At 39.4% G+C, this 19919-nt stretch overlaps 1 protein-coding gene across 2 annotated transcripts in view; it reads left to right on the top strand.

The window, feature by feature from the left end:
* The window catches only part of ADGRG2 (adhesion G protein-coupled receptor G2), a 104552-nt gene that overhangs the window by 51172 nt on the left and 33461 nt on the right, over positions 1–19919 (top strand). Inside the window, exons 4-8 of one of the 2 annotated variants that reach the window (XM_012730352.1) lie at positions 13406–13441; positions 16053–16094; positions 16206–16229; positions 17729–17767; positions 19661–19702. In XM_012730352.1, coding sequence (XP_012585806.1) covers positions 13406–13441; positions 16053–16094; positions 16206–16229; positions 17729–17767; positions 19661–19702 — 183 coding nt within the window. The remainder of the gene's footprint in view (positions 1–13405; positions 13442–16052; positions 16095–16205; positions 16230–17728; positions 17768–19660; positions 19703–19919) is intronic. The other variant, XM_012730353.1, reaches the window with a different exon arrangement.

Genomic DNA, 19919 nt, shown 5'->3' with positions numbered 1-19919 from the left:
TTTTCCAGAGGCAAGATGACATAATAGTGGAAGATGGTTATAATTTCATTCTTGCATAGTTGTCTTCCCCATTTGGAAACAATTACACATGTGAGCCAGTTTGGTGATCTCATGAGCTATAATCCCTGACTTACTCTCTCTGGGCTGGGTCTTGATCTTTCTGCGCTGCCGGCATTGCCAGTGATATAGTCCTCTATATGACTCCCCTGACCCAGGGCCTTACTGTCCTGTTTCCTCTTACTCTCTCATACTTTGCCCACCCAAGTCTCTGTTCTTTCTTGTTCAGCAGTTGTTAGAGGTGTAGGAGGTAATTATATGCTCCCGAATGACAGGGAATCTCTCTTGTTTGACTTTTTAGTGAGAGCTAAGAAGACTTGGTTAGCAAGAAAGGGGTCCTCAGGTTGGGGTGGAGTTCTGAGGGAAGCGACCTTGGGATGCACTGAACACAGCTTTCAGCAGTGGAGCCAGCCGAAGACCCAGCCCCCAGGGTAAGCGAGATCTCTGGAAAAGGTCACTGAGGGCCCAGGGGTCAGCACTACACAAGCTCACAGATCCAGAACCCCTTTTACTGCTCTCGGGAGGGCATTAACACCCTATTCCCAACTCAGAAGCTATTTTCATTACCATAAGAAAGAGGAAGGAAAACAAAGATTGCACATTTACCCAAAAGACAGTGAATTAACTAGAGACCATTTTAGAGCAAAGGAGAGAGGTTTAAGTATCCCTTTCCTGTGCTCTGACATGGAGACTCCAAAGCAAGATGGGGCCACTGAGACATCAAAGGAAACTCAGGGACTTTTTTTGTTTATTACTATCATTGTTCATACATCTAAATTATATCTATAACTTTTAAACTTACTCTGAAATGAATACATGTGGACACTTAATGACACTTTGCTAGGAACTGTTGAAGGTCATCATCATATCCTGAATTCTCCTCTTTTAGGTTTTATCTTAAGTAGCTAGTAAGCAGCTTGAGGGTAAGGATAACATCTTTTTCTCTTTGTATCCTCCATAGTGTGTAGCAGATAGTAAGTGCTCAATAAACTCTAGTGGCTTGCTTGGTTTTGTGACTCTACTGTAAACTCTAGAGATATACTCATTATCCTCACCCAAACCCGGTGACTTCTGACTTATTATGAGCTATCCCTCTAAACTTTTGCACAGACTTCAGTGAGTGATGCTGGCTAGTTATTCTGGAAGTATGTGCCTCTTCTCCTCCATATGATGTGGGGGGTCAGCTGACTGCCTGTTAGGATTCCTTCACTGACATTCTGTGAGTTCAATTACCCAGTAGGGGGCCAGTCTTCAGGTTCCTAATTGATTATCTTGGGATCCAGGGGGTCCTTGGGGTCTGCCACGAACTAAGATTACCACTTATTTCTGTAACCCCATTTTAGGACTGCTGTCCCACACGAAGTTCCTAATGTGAAACCGGAAACAATGTGAAAATCACATTTTTCTAAACCATGTTTCTTGTTTTTTAATGCAAGACAGTTTCAAAGACTCTTAAGGTTATAGCAAAGCCACTGAATCTTTGGATTTAACAATGGATTAAAAATCCAGAAGTGGCTTTTGAGAATTGGTAAATCCCCCAGTTGCCAGTGCTATCCTTGCTCCATTCTTCATGGAGGAGCCCAGTGTCTCTTGGTAGGATTCACTAGCAACAACTCACAGTGCCAAATATTAGCAGCAGCAGCAGCAGCAGCAGCAGCAGCAGCAGCACCCACATGAGTATTGCTATAGGCTGTCCTGGTTTAGAGAGCACTTTGGCAAACATCTCACCATGTACCCCGACGGGGGAGGAGTTTGTGTGATTCCCCACTTTGCTGATTGAGAAGAATGAAACTCAAAGCAGTAGAGTAACTCTCGGGTTACACAGCAAGAAACAACAGCACGGCCCTGAAGGCAGCTCTCTAGAACTCTCTCCTCTGTACCAGTCTGTACAAAAAGCTAACTTGGGGCCATACAAGTATTTTTTAGGTCAAGATCTAGAACACTGGTGACTTTGACCACATGAACATCCTAGACTAGGGGTTGGCAAACTTTGTATGTAGAGGGCCAGGTAATAAATATTTTAGGCTTTGTGGACCATATTGCCTCTGTGGCCCCTAGTCAAGTCAGCTGTTGTTGCTGAAAGCGTTATATACTCATTGATGTATATAAAGGAGTGGGCATGGCCTTGTGCCAATAAAAATTTATTTACAAGCAGTTGGCAGGGCGGATTTGACCCATGGGCTGTAGCTTATAGACCCCTGATCCAGACAGAGCAGAAGTGGTGAGCAACCAGTCCCTGCTTTTTTGTAGCTGACTGAGCCCTGGATGAGGTGCTCACCCTTTTCTACAGGACTCAGTGTAAATCCTTTCTTCTGAGCCAACCATGGAAATGATGTTTTTTATCTTTTCTTTTTTCTTTTCTTTTTTCAGGATACTAAATATAGAATGGTAATTGCTAATAAAACCTGCTTTTTAAAACTAGTTTTAAAAAATATATAATTTATATATATATATGTATGTGTGTGTGTGTATAACACATATATAACATCATTGTGGTACAATGCTGTTCTCTCCTCTCAAATGTCGTCCCCACAGAATTCCCACCACCGAATCACTCATGTGCCATTACCAGAGTCCCCTGTGCTCCTCCCTCCCATTTAGATACCTCTCTCTTGCAGAATGTCTCTGATTTATAATTGCCTATTAATTTTCTTTTGCTTTTATTGCCAGCATCCATATCTATCTATCTATGTATATACACACAATGGAATACTATTCAGCGATCAAAAAGGATAAGCTTATGCCATTCACAGAAAAATAGATGAAGCTAAGAGGGATTATACTCAGTGAAATAAGTCAGAAGCTAAGAGGGATTATACTCAGTGAAATAAGTCAGAAGGGAAAAGAAAGACATCAGATGTCTCACTTATAGGAGGAAGATAGGGGAACCAAACAAGGATGGGGGGGAAATAATAATAATAGGAAATGCTATTTCTTGTCAGTGTCTGACAGGCGTGGGCATGGGCCCCACTTTTGATCAATGTGAGATATGAAAGAGTCTTCCAGGGGCTTCCAGGTAATATTTTCTATGCATAAAATGATGTTCCAGGAACAGTGCCTCTTCTTCCTCTGGGCCCTGCCAGGGGCTTCCAGGTAATATTTTCTATACATAAAATGATGTTCCAAGAACAGTGCCTCTTCTTCCTCTGGCCCCGCACGTCCCTGTAAAATAGCCATTAGGCACGTCCCTGTAAAATAGCCATTAGGCACATGTGGCTATTTAAATGTAAATTGATTAAAATTAGATGAAATTTAAAATTCTTCCTCAGTTGGAGCTCTCTCTCTGTCTTTCTCCCCTCTCATTTGCCTGCTGGATGTTGCATTCCAGAGTAAACCTGCACCGCTCATACTGAAGGTGGTGGTGCCTCTGTCAACCTGGGTCTCTCTCTACCCCATGCCACTCCCTACTCTAGACTGCTAATTGAACATTATACATGGAAAATAAACTTCTAAACTTTTAACCCCCTGAGAGAATTTAGGGTTTAGTGTAGCAACTTGCCCCACCTTAACTAATACATGTGATTATCACTATTCTCACCAGGTGGTTGCTACATTTCATGTTGCTACTGGGAAGTGGGGTGGAGTGTGCACCCCTTCTTTCTTAAGAGCTTGTAAGAACCCAGGTTCATAGAATTTAAAACCAGGGGAGTGTACTGTAGTCATTACCGGCCATATCCCACTCAGCATGAAATGATTTAATGCATGTAAAATAGGTGTGGTGCATCTGATACAGTATAAAAATTCAGTAAATACTAACCATGGTGGCTGGTGGTATAGCAGATGTTCTGTGATAAAGGCGGTATCCTTTATCTGTGCTGCTCCGTACGGTACCTGCCAACCACAAGTGGCTACTGAACACTTGAAACATGACTGAGGAAAAGAATTTTAAATTTTAGTTTTAACTTTAATTAATTAAATTTATTAGCCACATCTAGCTAGTGAGTATTAACTATAGAACAGTGCCACTATAGGCCATTTAATGTAATTACTTTAGCATTTTTCTATTTTGTACTGTGTAAGTCAGAGTTCAGTGACCAAAGGAGAGGCACGAGGGTGCTTCACACACACACACACACACACACACACACACACAGGAATTAGGTACAGGGATTTGACCTTATCTAACTGTGAGAGCCGGCTAAACAGTTTCTGGTCTTCATATCTGATGCTAGAACTTGATGTCTGTGCTGGTCAGGCAGTAGGGAAAGAGGATGGGTGTAAGATAGGGGAGAACAAGAACGCTGGAACCCGTGAGCATGAGTTATAACCACAAGCCAGACTGAAACCCATGTCACTCCTTGTTCCCTATGACCTCGGTGGCATGGCTGTCCTGCAGAAGCCAACCTTGAAGCATAAGAGCAAAAGCACACCTGGCCTGGGAGTCAGAGAAGCTAGAGGATCCAGGGCAAAGGGGAGCAATTCTGGGCTGGTGGCTCCCTCGTATTAGTGGAGTGAAGCAACAGATCATTGCCAACATGTGTGAGCAACAAAATGGCTGTCGCTCCAGCTCTGCCCAGATCTTCCACAAGATGCTCTCAAGTCCCACACTAGCCAGAAATATATAGGGGTTCTGGGAAGTGTAGTTTAGCCTAGTCATGATGCTACCTTACAAGCATAGACTCCAAAGCTAACGAGCTCGATTTTTTATCTGTTCATATCTAAATAAAACATGATGCTAAGCTCTCCCAAGCCTCTAGTTTGTGTTCTGCATCTCGCTCAAGGATATTCTGAAGATGGTTACAAACAGCTAACATTATCTTGCAGTGGTTAAGATTATGAGTATTTTAGTTTGTTTTTTTTTTTTACATTTGTCTTTGGTTTAGAATTTTCTCCACATAAACCCACACTATTACTATAATCAGAAGATAAATTAGTGCTAATGTTTCAAAGCCTCAGACCCCAAGCGCCTTCCATTACTAGACAACCTTATAACAGGATTAGCCTTCCCCTTCCTTCCTTGACTCTGCTGGGTCTTGACTTTGTATAAGAACTTGTGAAACAGAAGTTACAAATCTCCTGAAACCCTTTGATTTCTACCTTCTTTCATGTTCCCAAAGTGAACCTGAAGACATTTTAAAAATCAGAAGCAAATCCTATAAAGCAAAAAGAGAGTAAAGTGGAAGCCTTGATGACAAAAGGGAGAAATCTTTTTTTAGATGAGACGCTGAGAAAATGAGAGCATCCCTGTATTAAATACTGACATGAGCAGTGTTTACTAGATATTCTTCTCAGTACTTTTAGTGTGGCACCTCTGGAGTATGTACTGTCATAAAGACCTTCATCTCTATTTTCCAGGTGAGGAACTGAGGTACAGAGGGGTTAAGAGAGTTGTTTAAAGTCACACAGTTAACAAGTGATAGATTGGGACTTAGGCCACCTAGGTTCTTAACTTCTCTACCACACTTGAGGAATTCAGGGCAGTGTCACAGGGTCTACTGGGATCTGGTAGGTTAATTGTTGGCTGGCTGACTCCTGTATCTCTTTGGGAGGAAAAGGAGATAACCCCCAAGCATGGATGCATTCTCCCTGGGAGCAATCCACGGAAGTCAACATTGGTTCTCAAGGGGACAGGAAAAGCTTACTGTATTACACAAGGCTGGGGATAGGATGAAGCAAGTGAAGAGTCTAGGGCACAAAGTGTTCAGAGATACCCACTCTTGGGGCTCTGTGTGTGTACATCCATCATAAATACACACATCCATAAATAATATACACACTCATTGGTGTCAAGGGGTGCTGTGAATAAGAGGACAGAGCCAGTCAGCCAAAAGGGGGCGTTGCATTTGTAAAGAGGGTGGTCTGGATCACTGCTCAGACAAGGTGACAGCTGAGCAAAATTAGAAGGAAGTGCAGGGCAAACCAAGGGAGACTCTGGCGAACCAGTGTTCCAGGTAAAGGTAGCAGCAAGTACAAAGGTCCGGCCATGTCTTGGAGTGAACAGTGAGAGCAGGCAGGCCAGAGTGACTGAGTGTGGGGCAAGCCGGATGAAGAGGCTCAGCTGGCCCTCAGGAATGCGAGGAGATTCCATGAAGCAGCAGAGGTGTAAGCCAGTGGAAGTGTTCCGTGGCACAGGCGCGTCCGTCTGTCTGTCTGCCTGCCTCCCCCGCATCCCAGAGACCTAAGTACTAAGCAACATTTACAGATCAGACTGAACCAGCTCCAGAAGCTATCAGACTTCAGAAGAAGAGTGAACACAAATCAAGGCCTGCATTCTAAAGTGAAAAGTACATTAAGATAATCCACTTTCTGTGCTGGCTTGAGCAGCAACTCAGCTGCTGTGTGTATGCCTAGCTTCAGGGATACTGAGAAAGGGGGTTGATGTCCCAATATCCCCACTCTCAGAATTCGTTGTAGGGCGCTCATCCTTCCTAAAGAGTGCATTCCTCCAGGTGGAGCAAGGCAGTAGCCAGAGAGAGGTCAGTGTTCTTTGCTTGCTTTTTTTTTTTTTTTGGCCTTATTTAAAAAAAACTTTTAAAATATATTTATTGTATCATCTTTCACTTTTGTACAGTGTACGGTTTCCCTGTGACACTCCTGCCACCAGTTCACCCCATGCACCATAAGCGTAGTCCCTTGTACTTTTTTGATGGCAGTGCCAGATGAGAAGCAGGCTACTGTAGTGAGCCTGGAGAGTTAGGCCTCGGCATCTCGTTCTTCCCTGTCTTAGTTATTTTTGCCAAGTAATTTCACTTCCCTGTGATTCAGTCTCTTCATTTGTAAAATGGGATTAACTTGCCTTGTATGGTTGTTATGAGGAATAAATGAATTTATATTTATAATGTGTCTGGTCGTAGTAATGCTACATGAATGTTTTTTAATCTAAAATAGAAACCCTTTGGGACTCTTCTCAGAAAAAAATAAATGCTTCTGAATATTTTAATGAATACAAGTTTGCATTCTATTTCAGGGAATTTTGATACTCTGAAGTACACATCCTACATCCTTGTAGGAGGGTGGTTCGTAAGACCCTGAAAGAACTGAGATTAGTTCTGGAAGGATAAAGGGTCAAGGAGTTGGGTGGTAGTACCATCTGAGGGTGGGAAGAGAGCAAGAAACAGTGGTTGGGGGGCCAAGAACACATTTTCTCCGTCTCATTTTAGGCCAAGGATTACCTAGAATTGCCAGTTGTTTGCCCTTTGGGAAGTTCCACCACTAGGAGCTGAAGTTTTCTTTAATGATACCATTAATAATCGCTTAATAGAAACGTTATGTCAGAGTACTTATTAAGCAGTATGACGTGAGATGGCCACAGCTCAAGTAAACACATTTCAGCTGTGCCAGAGTAGAAATGTTTTCATTCATTTTGTTGGTTACGTAGTAAAATCTGAAAATACAGTTCTTGGAAGAGTATTTGTTGTCCCAAGGCCCGAAGAGCCAACAACAAAACAATATTGTTTGTTTGGGATTCCCATATAAGAGTGCTGAGGCGTGGCACCCTGGTTTTGAATCATCTCTCTACGGAGAGTAATTCAGTCCAGAGGAGGACTGCCACCAGATTACCAGCTTCAGTTAGGTCTAAAATATTTGTACAAACGGGCCAGTCTCCCCCTTTAGACCCACTCCTAGAAGATTAAGCCTTTATCTTCCCCATCCAACGTGGGGGTGAATGTGTTGAAAGTAAATACTCATTAGTATTCCCACAGTCAGTTTTCAGACAACCAACCTTCTCGCATTTTACTTAGTACATGCCCCACCATGTCAAATAGCAGGGAGAAAAATGAAAACTTCAGAAATGCCCAGACATGACCTCGTATGACTCTGGTGCAGGTAGTTTGTTTGGGAGGTGAGCCCAGGAATCAGGAGTGAGGGAGCAGGGGAGAGGGCATTAGGAAGAGGGGAAAAAGCAATAAAGGGCATGTTACTGAGGTCACTGCTGCAGGCAATGAGGGTTCATGATTGCTGAATTTTAGGTTACTTGTGATATATATTTGAATTGCCATTTTATCGTATATTTGTAAGATCTGTTAAGTAACTGTCTGTTGTGATTGGCAGTGCTAACTATTACTTCACCCTTCAGATTTTAAATTAAAGCTGTCCAAGAACTATTCTCAAGTCTCCCCTTCATGGATTCCATTGATGTGTTCCCCATTTTACTTCTGCTTTGCTTTGTATCACGGGACTGACTCTTTGTAATATTTGTATTAAATTCTTGCTCTTGACCAAATTGTCACAGATTCCTGATTAATCCCTGACTGAGAGAGGCTGCTTTATGATGTCATCAGCCAATACAAAAATATTTTAAAGCATCTACTAGGTACAAAGATTCCTGGAGGATAATCAAATATCAAATAGTTTAGGATCCAGTCAGGAACATAAGATGTACACCAGAAAAGTTAACTCACAGTACCTAACAATTTATGTCCAAACATCAATGAATACTTTCAGATACAAAGAGAATGGAGTCATCTTCACCAGTTTCTACAATCATGACATGTTTTCAAGGGCCAGAGAGCTGATGTAAAGGTGTAATTTTCTAAAACTTCCAATATTGAAAGGGTGAAGATTTGCAGTTTTATTTAAAACCTCCTGATTTTTATGTTAGTAAGGCAAACTTTGGGAAACTTCAGCGTAATTCCTACTGTGTGGGGAAGATAGAACTTGTTTGGGAACTGAATTGGGATTGGTGGTCAATGGGGTGCATTTAGTGGATGACTTACTGCACTGGGGAAGCAGTTGGATGCAAAGGGCATTATGATCCCTTCAAATGAGAAGATTCTGGGGTTCTAGTCTTTCACTCATAGATGAGGTGATCAAAGTCTCGATTTATCAGGGGGCAGGGGGCATGGGGGAAAGAGTCATATGAGAGAGATATTGGGCACTATTAAGACTACCCTACATTTACATACTAGTTTATGGTCTACAGAATAGAAACTCGCAGGGTAGGTTCTGATGTGAGACAGCCCGGGTTCAAGTCACAGCTCTATATGAATTGCCAGTGAGGCCTGAACAAGTCATTAAACTCTGACCAGCCTCTGTTTCTCAAGGACTAGAAAGAACAGGTGTTGATTAATTCACATATATCATGGAGTTGTGGGCTGACTAAATAATAAAATGCCTTGAAGCCCTTAGTAAGGCTTATGCCTGGCTCACAAGAAGCATCAATGTTTGTTATTACTGTTATTGCACATACATCATCTCTCTTTAAATCCTCGCAATAGCCCCATGTGACAAGGAGGGCCTACTGGCTATGGGGTGGGAGGTGGGGGTGGGAGGAGTCATGAGCAGTGGCCGGTAGGTGAAACTTAGGTTATAATTCAGCTCTATTGCTTATACTAACTCTGAGTTTCTGGGCCCTTCACTTAACCCATGGCATTGTTCATTTCTAAAGATTTATTTATGCATGCATGCAAGAACTGGGGTACAGGACAGAGGTCTGGATTCACCAGAGACAGAGTAGGGAGCTGATCTGGTAGGCTGACTGAACTACACTGTTGAGGGGAGCAATGGGCAGGTCAGGAGAGGTCTGTCATGCCATGTGGGTCACCTCCCTCCTCCCTGCCTGGGGGTCGAACTCATGCTGCAATGGCTGCAGATTACGTCATAGTGCTGCACTTTAACTCACTGCACCACCATGGAGGGGCACCCTGTGGCATTTTTCTGCATAAAGAGTAGTTGTTTGCAACTCATATTCTCCATAATTTAAAACTAGATTTCTAAGTATAATAGATAGAATAATACCCCCCCCCCAAATATCCATGTCCTAATATCTGGAATCTGTAAATGTTACCTTACTTAACAAAAGGACTATGCAGGAGTGATTAAAGTTAAGAACTATAAGATGGGGAAATAATTATAAGGTACCAAGGTGGACCCCCATCTAATTATCTGAGTTACTGAAAAAAAAGTGGAAGAGGAAGGCAGAAGAGTGAGTCATAGGGGTGCTTCATCAGAAGGATTCCCCAACCCTACCCCATCCCAATGTTGCTGGTTTTGGAGATGGAAGAATGGGGCATGAGTCAAGAAATGTGGGTGGCTTCTAGAATTTGGGAACAGCCTTCAATTTACAGCCAGTAACAAAATGAGGACCTCCATCCTACAACCGCAAGGAAGTGAATGCTGCCAATAACCCAAATAAGGAGGATACACATTCTCCCTTAGGAGTCTCCAGAAAGGAATGCAGCCTGTCAACACTTTGAATCTAGTCTAATGAGACCTGTACTGCACTTCTGACTGACAGAACTCTAACATAACAAAAACGTGTTGTCTTAAACCACTCAGTTGATGATAATTTGTTACAGCAGCAACAGGAAACTTATACACTGACATTTCCAGTTTAAATTATTGTCTGGTGTTACCAGCAATACCGTTGAAGAATTCAATAGTATTCAGTACTATTTAAGTATTGTATACTCTTCATGCAGAAAAATGCCACAGGGCAGCCCTCCCTGGTGGCGCAACAGGTTAAAGTGCAGCACTATGAAGTGATCTGCAGCCACTGAAGCATTTAGTACTATTCATGAATTGATAAGGTATGGAAAAAATGTGGAGTGGTGAAGGATCAGTTCTTGGATATATGGAATTGAAGAGGCCATGAAAGGGGCATTCAGGAAGTTGTGGTCAAACCACACTTAGCCATGTGGAGTTTGGGTGGTGGTAGCAATAACTCTGAAAGAAAATGCCAGGGAGGTGACGTGGGGAAAGTCTCTGTTGAGGGGGCCAGTTTCTTGAGTTTCTAGTTTCTCTGTTTGGCTTCCATACTAGGAATATGCATGCCAAACTTCTGCTTATCCTAATTGGAATATATGGGCTTTGTTTTTAAAAAAAAAAATCACTAGGGAGTCATACTGAGTACATTTTATAGACAGATCACAATAATATTATTTATTGACTTAAATCAAGACTTCAACAAATGAATAATGCTTTAAAATGTGTTCTTTGTAGGTTTCCAAAGGAAACTCTGAAAAATTTAAATGTTTTTCCTTTCTTTGTTTATGAATCTTTTTAACAATGGAAATGTTTTGTCTCCTAAGAGTGGCATGGAGCTCAAATAGATGACTCACTAGAAATGACGACCACCTCTTTGATTATAACAAATGGGAAGCAAGTTAGGACAGAACCCAAGAGAAACAGAGGTTATGTTCAGGAAAATGTAAGGTCTATGGGGATGTCTTTATGCTGGACCAGGAGGGAAGAGTGGCGCATTGTAATGAGAGACAGAAAAAGTGAATAAAATGTTAGTCACTGAGAAATTGGATCCTTAGAAGAAGAAAAAAATGGACAATAACAATTAAAAAATCTTTTTTTTTTTTAATTGCTTCATTTCTTCATCTTTGTTAGATTGTTCTTAGGAGCCCTGTAGGCTCCATGATGGAGGAGGCCCACTCTGTCTCCAGGCTGGCCTAGTCTATATCTTCATCTACATTTTGATGAAGTTTTACCTCTTGGTTGTGAGTCCACGCCTATCAGACCTGTCTACCCAGAGAAGGCTGACCCACTTTGTGGGTTTCCTAGTAAACTTCCTTCTCTGCTGTGGCTTTCCTGTTACCTCTAACACCTGAGAAAGAGGTGCAACTCAAGTCAGCCCTGTTCCCTGTGGCTCTACAGCTCTGCTCAAAGGACTTAGCAGTAGAACACTGAAATTATTGGTCAGCCACTGGGAAAAGCTGTAAAGAAAGCAATATTAGCCTCTGTTGTCCTTCAGCATCACTCTCCATTCTTCTTCCCTGGTACTAAACTCTGTCTTGGTGCCTTCATGCAGTTCCTTGCCCTTGCCACACTTCACCCCCACGCCACCTCACTGCCAACACTGATAACTATCATTCTTGAAGCAGCCCATGTTGAATGTTGATTCTTCCCAGAGCTTTTCCACATGGCCTAGTAATGGTAGGTCTTTGCTACAGGAGCAGGCAAATTCAGCCAATTAGAATTAATTCATACCAAAGTGTGAATAACTGGTTGTCTTGTAGCAGTCCCAAGAGTATTTTAAAAATTTAAACTCCTGTTGACTCAACAGACTCTTTGGTGGAATACTAAAATAGCAAGAGGGATATATTGAAGGACAAAGAATAAGGAAGAGTCGATTCCAGTGAAATTAGCCCATCGATGCACTAATCTCTCTGTATATATTCACTTCATTGGCTGAGGATAACTGGGAACTGAAGCACAGTCATTCAATCCTGCTTTTAGGCAGAACTGTGTTTTAATTAATTATCTCTGAAAATAATCACTACCCTACCACCATTTCAGGAAAATAGACTTCTGGAAGATCCCAGGTATGTTTCACTGTGCAACTGTAGCTTCCAGACATACTTATTCTTCTCTTTTTAATTGTACCTCTGGAAACCACTATGGAAATAACCACTTATTTATAATTAAAAAAATAAATAAAAATGTATAAGATAACATCATGTGGGTAAATAATATTCTCATGTACTACAAAATAGTAGTATAAATTGGTTCAGTTTTCTGTAGAGCATTTGGCAACTTCTACAAGAAAAAGCCATGAATGTATGCATGTATGCAAAAATTTAGTCAAGAGAATTTAGTGCTATGCTGTTTGTAATTGTGAAAAATTGTGCACATCAGAAGGAAATTTTGTTATATGAATTAATGGCATATCCAATCAATGAATGCTATGAAGTCATCACAAATGGTGAGGAAAATTGTTTACTGATACAGAGTAATGCTCAGAATATACTGTCATGAGAAAATCAGGTTAGAAATAGTCTATGTGCTATAATTCTTTTTATCGTACATATAAATACCTATACACACGTCTGTATATATATGTGGATACACAAACTCACATAGAGAAAAGAATATATGCCAAAATGTTAATGTTGTTTATCTCTGGATGATGAAATTATAGGTGGTTTTTCTTTTCTTTTCTTTTTGTTTAGTGTGTTTTATTTTTTATAAAGAAAAAGAATTATTTTTAAGGAATCTGAGCAACTTCCAGAAAATAAGCTTCTTGTACCCCCAGAGGCATCTGATCTAGTTTCTTTCATAAGAAAGAAGTGGCTTACTAGGTAGAAAATCTCTGCTCACAGATATAAAAGAAATCAGTTTTATTGGAAGTTTAATTTATGCAGATGTATACGTTTACTTTTATGAATTCTAATGAATTTTAGCCAACAACTACTTAGTCATCATTTTAAAAAATGTATTAAACCATTATGTAACAAAATATATAGCGCACCATCAACAGCTACAAACTAATTACTTCACCAGAGAGGTCTTTGTAGAGAATTGTGAAGTACTAAGAAGGCTGCTGGAAATCATAGATTAGCATACTGCCCTCTCTTGGTAGCTATTTGCAATGGATCTTACATTCTCTCCCAATAAAGATGCTAATCTACGAATTCTTGAAGAAACTAAACTAATTTAAAACACCTTTTTTCTTCAACAGAGAATGCTGATAATTCCAGTGTTTTACCACCATCTGGTAAGATTGTTATTTCATGACTTTGGGGAATATCTGGAAAACATTCTAAAAGTTCTGTAATATATGCATGTCATGCTAAATATGACAGGTAGTCAAATAAACAAAACTGTTTTCTTTCATGAAGCTTATTCAATCTACACCTGAAATTGTTATTCAGTTGTTATTTAATCTACACCTGAACAATCAATAGCAGACAGACAAGAGGACAGGCACAGTGATCCACCCCCCCCCCCATTGTTGGCCAAAGCCAGGGAATAAATTGTGGGTTTTTATTATACAGTAAGTGTTAAAGTTCTCCAGCATTATTCTTAGTATTGTAATTCACAAGTCTATTGAAGAGTATCAAGGAAGGTAAACATGTGGAATGTTCTTATATTTGAAGAATGAGATGTTCTCTTAAATATTCTTGCTCATTACCCCACCAGAAGAAAAGTTTTCAAAATACTTCTAAGGGTTTAGCACTTGTGGCAATGAGAAGGCAAATAAAGAGAAATTTAGAACTAGGTGCTTTCTGGGCAGGAACCAGGAGGAGAGCTGTGCTTGAGACTGCTAGCTGGCACAGGATCCCAGGGATAAAGTGGCTCACGCCCATCTCTGAGTTGATGAGGCAGTGAAGACTGGAGCAACTGAGAAACTTATCTCAGGCCACCAGCTTCTTGCCCTACATTGCACAGAAACAACATGTGGCTTCTCTGACTCCTACTTCTGTATTCTTTCTGGTATACTCTGTTCCAGAACAGTCTTTTATGGTAAGCAGTGAGTCAACTGTTTGCCTTAAATTTTATGAAAATGAGCTACTGTTATTAATTAGTTCACTTAAATAAAATGTATGATAATAGCCATTGCTTCTTGTGTGCATACTACATGCCTCATGCTTGGAGTCCACAGACACCTCCTTCTTCTCCCAGTGTTGCAGCACAGGAATCAGCTATTCATGTTATAGATGAGGAAACTGACGGTCAGAGAGAGTAAGAAGCCCTTGATCATGTTGATCTAGTCTCTGGAGCTAGACTAGTTGGACTTGAACGTGGCCACCACAGTGCCACCCCATTGCTAGCTATGTGGTTGAACAAGTTCTTTCACTTCTGTATGCCTCAGTTTCTTCATCTGTAAATTGGGGAGAATAATAGTACTTGCTTCATAGAGTAATGATGAATATGAAATAAAACAACACATAAATCTGAAAGTTTCTGAAAACTTTCAATGAATATTAACTATAGCTGTTATGAGTTAGTAAGGAATAGTAAGGAATGGGGCACAGTCAACCCAGGACTACAGTCTCCAAAGCCCAAGCTCTTTCTACTGTTTCACTTTGCCCTCCACCCCAGTTGCTAAGCTTCTAGGGTAAAATGAAGCACTGTGTTTTTCTCCTGGTATAGCAGTTTCCACCAGACTTAATTGTGTTGTTTTATTTTTTTGCAAAATTTTGTTTGCATGGAATGGGAAATGGGTTCTGGGGGCACACTAGTTCAGTTATGGGTGTGCTGGGTGGTGGGGTAGCTGTGTTAACCGGAAGGCAAGAGCACATGTACTTCCAGGGACAGATAGGCTGCTGTGCCCACTGGCTTCTTGTTTCAATGGTTACGATTCATTAACATTGAGAAGAATTCAGGGTCATTAACTAAAAACCAGCTTTGACCAGTTTGCTTTGCCCCATGAGCAAAGGATTCCATAGCGATGCATTGAATCTTAGTGCTCAGGTACTATCTTCTCAAGAAATATCCTTGGTAATTAAAAAACGGAAATGTAGTGAATGACAAAGTGTGGAAGCAATAATGTAGGACAGACTGGGTGTGTGTGTGTCAGCCAACACATGAGCAGTTTAAACGCACAGGCCAGCCAAGCGCTTTGCCACACCCAAATGTCCTTACAGAGCGAATACCAGGCCCCTACTGCACAACTTGTTTTGGTTGTAAAATGTTTGTGTTTACTTTTCCTCTGTTTATGTGGAGGTTAAGCCATTGGATCTTTTTAATGTTTAAACATGCAAAATGTGCATAGTTGACCTGAGTATAAGTGGAGTTTTTCCAAGGGAAATCTATAGTTTGTCTTCATAGCAACCATATTTTAAATTCACTTACAGGAAATTATGTTAGGTAGTACAGAATTGAATGGTGGCACTGTTTTTAGTTTTTTTCTAAATCTTAAATTCACCATGGGAAGGTCCACTAGGTATTATTATAGCAGACTGAAACTCATGCCAATATGTTTCATAATTGTGGTTCGACAAATTATTTAAAGTATAAAATGCTTTGCAGAACTCTCTGGCTGAAAAATTTTGAAAACAATAGATCTCACTTGTTGGCATAGTTCCAAAACTTATCTCTGTAATATTCCATAGGCGGGAACGGGCTTTGTTCTCATGACCCTCAGGTTCTTCATCTGTAAAATGAGATAGTGGCACTCCTGGGTTCTCTCCCTACAATTCTCCAGCTAAGTTATACTCACTGGATGAATCTGAGAGCTGCAGATTTAACTTTAAATTGGTATGACAGCACGTTCTCTACTACTCTCATAATTGTATCTCAAAAGTTCTAACTCCTTCCTTAAAACATAAAAAAAAAAAAAATGTTTGAAAGAATTAACCTGAAATTTTTTTTCCCTCCTACAGCTGAATCATCATCTTTTGTTGGTTTTGTCCCCAACTCCAATGGTACTCCAGGCAAGATTTTGAAAAACTTTAAACCTAGATTTAGTTCAATTTGTTAAGTTTTTGATTTAATTACACTGTACCTTTGTATTGTTTTTTCCCTCGGGACAAAAGAGGTTGAAACAACAAGCCTCAATGGTAAGGATTTTCCTGAAGCAAGTGAAAATTGCTAACCCTGAATATGAACACGAGGATAATGAATTGAGTTGAACGTTTCTATATTTGAGTAACCAAAACCCAAAAAAAAGCCATCACACAAAAAGCCACCCCCCCACACACAAAACTGCCCACCCTAGAGAGTGAGTTAAGCTCGCTGATTAAATGACAAAATTCTAATTGTCACGAAAAAAGATAACCCTCTACCACTGTACCTGGTTTCTGTGAAAGAAAAGAATTACCAGTCACATTTTAGGCATCTTGTTACCTTGTTCTCTAACTCAATGCCAATACAATTTAAATGACATATTGTTTAATGTGAAAAGCACATCCAGTGATTTTAATGTGATCTGACATGGACTTGCAGGCACATAGTGTTCAAGTGCCACCTTTTTACTGATGATTTGTCAATTTCTAAATAGTATGAAGTGAAAAAGAAGCTGCTTCTTCATCATGCTAGGGAAAAGGGCAAAGAACTGGGCTATACTCAGGGAGGCAGGCAGAACACACTCTGTCCGCTCCCCTCTGTAGCCAGCTCTGCAGCCCTCCCCTCTGGGTAGAAGCCTTCCAGCTTGTTATAGTCAGAACCAGCACTTCACAATCCCTCTGCTAAAATAAAATCTCACCGTGCGGTTGGTTGGTGGTTAAGTTGCTAAGGCAGCAACTTAAGTTGATGAGGCAGTTCACATGATCAAAGCTAGTTTAAATTCGTATTTGTTCCAATGGGAAGGGCCAAACATTATCATTCTTATGTGCAATTACTTTTTATAATGAAAGAATATTTTCAAAATAGTTTTGGCAAGTAGTTTTTGGATACCATTTTATATTTTGTTTTGTTTTGTTTTGTTAAGTGTGATAATGTAATACAGGTCCTTTTTTATATCTAAAATCTCATCCAGAATAATAAATTAAAAAATGATCTTTGCTTAAAGAAGTATTTTAAACTGAACTCTTATTTTCCTAAAAGTTACTTGAATATAATGTTCAAGAACTCCAAATTTAAATTAGAATTTCTTAAAGATTGTTTTGTAAGAGTATACCACTTGGTAAAACTGTATTAAGTTTCCACAGGACTATAAAAGCTGGTATTAACTGTGGAAATAGCATATCACTAAGGTACTATCATTATAATAGTAAAAAAAGGAGAAAATATTATACAACATAGGTGACTTTATTTAAATCTAATAACTATAGGAGTGTTGCTGTTTTTTAAACACATAAGTTGTGGTTATATAATGTACTTAAATCTTTCCTGTCTTGTGTTCAGGAAAAACATTTTGAATGAATAAATACTTGTTCACAGTTGGAGAATACAGAAGTGAGGGGTGCACAGTGTCTATGCCAGCGTCAGCTGGACTTTGCAAAATTCTCTTACCTTCTCTAGGATTTTGGGAAAATTGAGATATTGAAGGAACATAGGAAGACTGGCATATTTGTGTAACCATGCCAATAGGCGGCTAATATTTGTTATTTTATTTCAGATGCTACTTCTAGTGTATTATCTACTTTAAACAAAACAGGTAATATTAAATTATTTCTACATATCATTATTTGTCTTCTTCGCTTCTTGGGGTTCTCACTTGTTTTGTCTACTGGGCTAGGAAAGGTTATCTCCTTGTCTGTTTCCTGTGCCTCTGTTGATTTATTACCCATTTTACTTTGACATTGAACTATTATTCTGGTGTCACTACACTCTTGAAATTCCAACATGTATGTTCATAGCACATATTAAAATAATATTATTTAAAATAATATTATTTGTATTGTAATAGTAATATATATATTAACTCAAAAAAAGTAAAAAACTCACAAAGAAGAAAATAAAAATCATCTTTAAAGTTACTTCTCTAAGACTATTACTGTTAATAAAGTGGCATATTTCCAATCAATATCATATATATCATATATATAACATGTATATATAAAACAGCCTTTCACTTCATATTAAATTATAAATATTTTCAGTGTCTCTTACTATTACTGACATAATATTCTATTTATACCACATATTGAACATTAAAGCTGTTTCTACTTTTCTAATAGGAATTGATGCAGAGAATATTCTTATGCCAATATCTTTACATTCATCCTGATTTCTACAGGATGCACTTGAATAACTGGACTTAGTAGGACAGCATTATGAATATGTTAAGGTCCTTGATACCTACTTGCAAGTTATCTTCTAGAAAAGTTGTACCCAGCAACATTCCTGCTAGGGTAGATGAGAATGTCTGCCATTGTACTTTGTTGAAAGCTGGAGCTACATAATATATTATGAAATCTTTTAATTCCTTAGGTTCTATTTTGCATTCTTGATTATTGGTGATGTTGAACATTTTCCCCTGAAAGCTCTTTTGTTACTAGAATCAGTTCATTTCACAGTTGTGTTTTGTTTGCTCTGGAATGGAAAGTGTCAGGGCAAACAATACATAAAGGATTCTTAACAATAATGCAAAATACTGTCAGCCTCTGTAATTACCACCAGTGTCCATGGATCAGTCATATGTTGAAACAGAAACTCATATATAATATATACAATGGACACTTGTTAGTATGATGTCATCATTCTTTAGTTTTTCCTCCAATATATATATAAGCTTTATGTTTCCTCCAGAAGACAAGACTTCTTTACAAGGAGACAAGACTTGGAAAATCTGTGCCCTGAACACAGCCTCTTCTAATTTGCCATCCTTATAGCAATGATTTCTGAACCCAATTCTCCATTATCTGAGAAATGAACCATGGTCTCTGCCCCCAAAGTGTGTTGGGAATATATTTCTAAGGCTGCATCTTCAGAGTGTGTTAATAGTTGCCTGCAAGTCATTGATAGAACAGCTCTGTCCTGGTTCTGTGAACTTGTTGTATGACTGTACTTTGATAGTCTCAACCTCTCTGAGAATAGTTTTATTTCTCAGTATAATAGGAATAATGCTATATTGATTCCTAAAGACAATTACAGGACACTTTTTTGATTGCAGAGGAATCATATTTTAGATTTTAAATCATATTTTAGATTACTGTATCCATTACTTTTTATTCAGAATCATCTGTTCTTTACAACCTGAAGGTCCTGGTGGTGACTTAATTCTATGTATCTGAAGCATAAATCCACATTCATTTGATGAGCAACAGCATATGGAAATTGAAGTAGAATTTCACAAGCAGTAGGATCTCTGATGCTTGTGGTCTAACTGGGTAAACACGGGAATCCAACTCCCAGGCCCACCCAAGCCCAGTGTTATTTCATAAGCTTATGAGATTCCCATTTATTCTGTTGCTGAGATGACCAACAGTGTCTTAAAGGTGTCAACAGTATGATTTTTCTTGCACTTCACTAAAATGATACTTGTGGCAAATTGTTTATTAAAAACAAGCGACAATTCTGCTCTAATATTTAAATTGCTTCTTTGCAGAAAAAACTAAAATCACTATAGTAAAAACCTTCAATGCATCAGGTATGACTTATTATCAATATCAAGATTTTCTTTTTTTATAACTAAAGTTAAGCAAATGGCTGGTGTTTATGTTTTCTCTCTCTGTTCTACCTTTTAAAAATAAAATCTGTTCTTAATGAATAGATGTTTATGCACTGGGTACTTAAAGTTGTACTAAGTGTTGGGGGCTCTGTAAAAAGGCTCAGACAAAATGCCTACCCACAAGAATCCTCTAGTC

This window comes from Condylura cristata, unplaced genomic scaffold, assembly GCF_000260355.1.
Source record: "Condylura cristata isolate star-nosed mole 26May11 unplaced genomic scaffold, ConCri1.0 scaffold00027, whole genome shotgun sequence".
NCBI classification, from domain to species: Eukaryota; Metazoa; Chordata; class Mammalia; order Eulipotyphla; family Talpidae; genus Condylura; species Condylura cristata.
The sequence above is the reverse complement of the archived record's forward strand: the minus strand, read 5'-3'. Positions and strand labels throughout refer to the sequence as shown.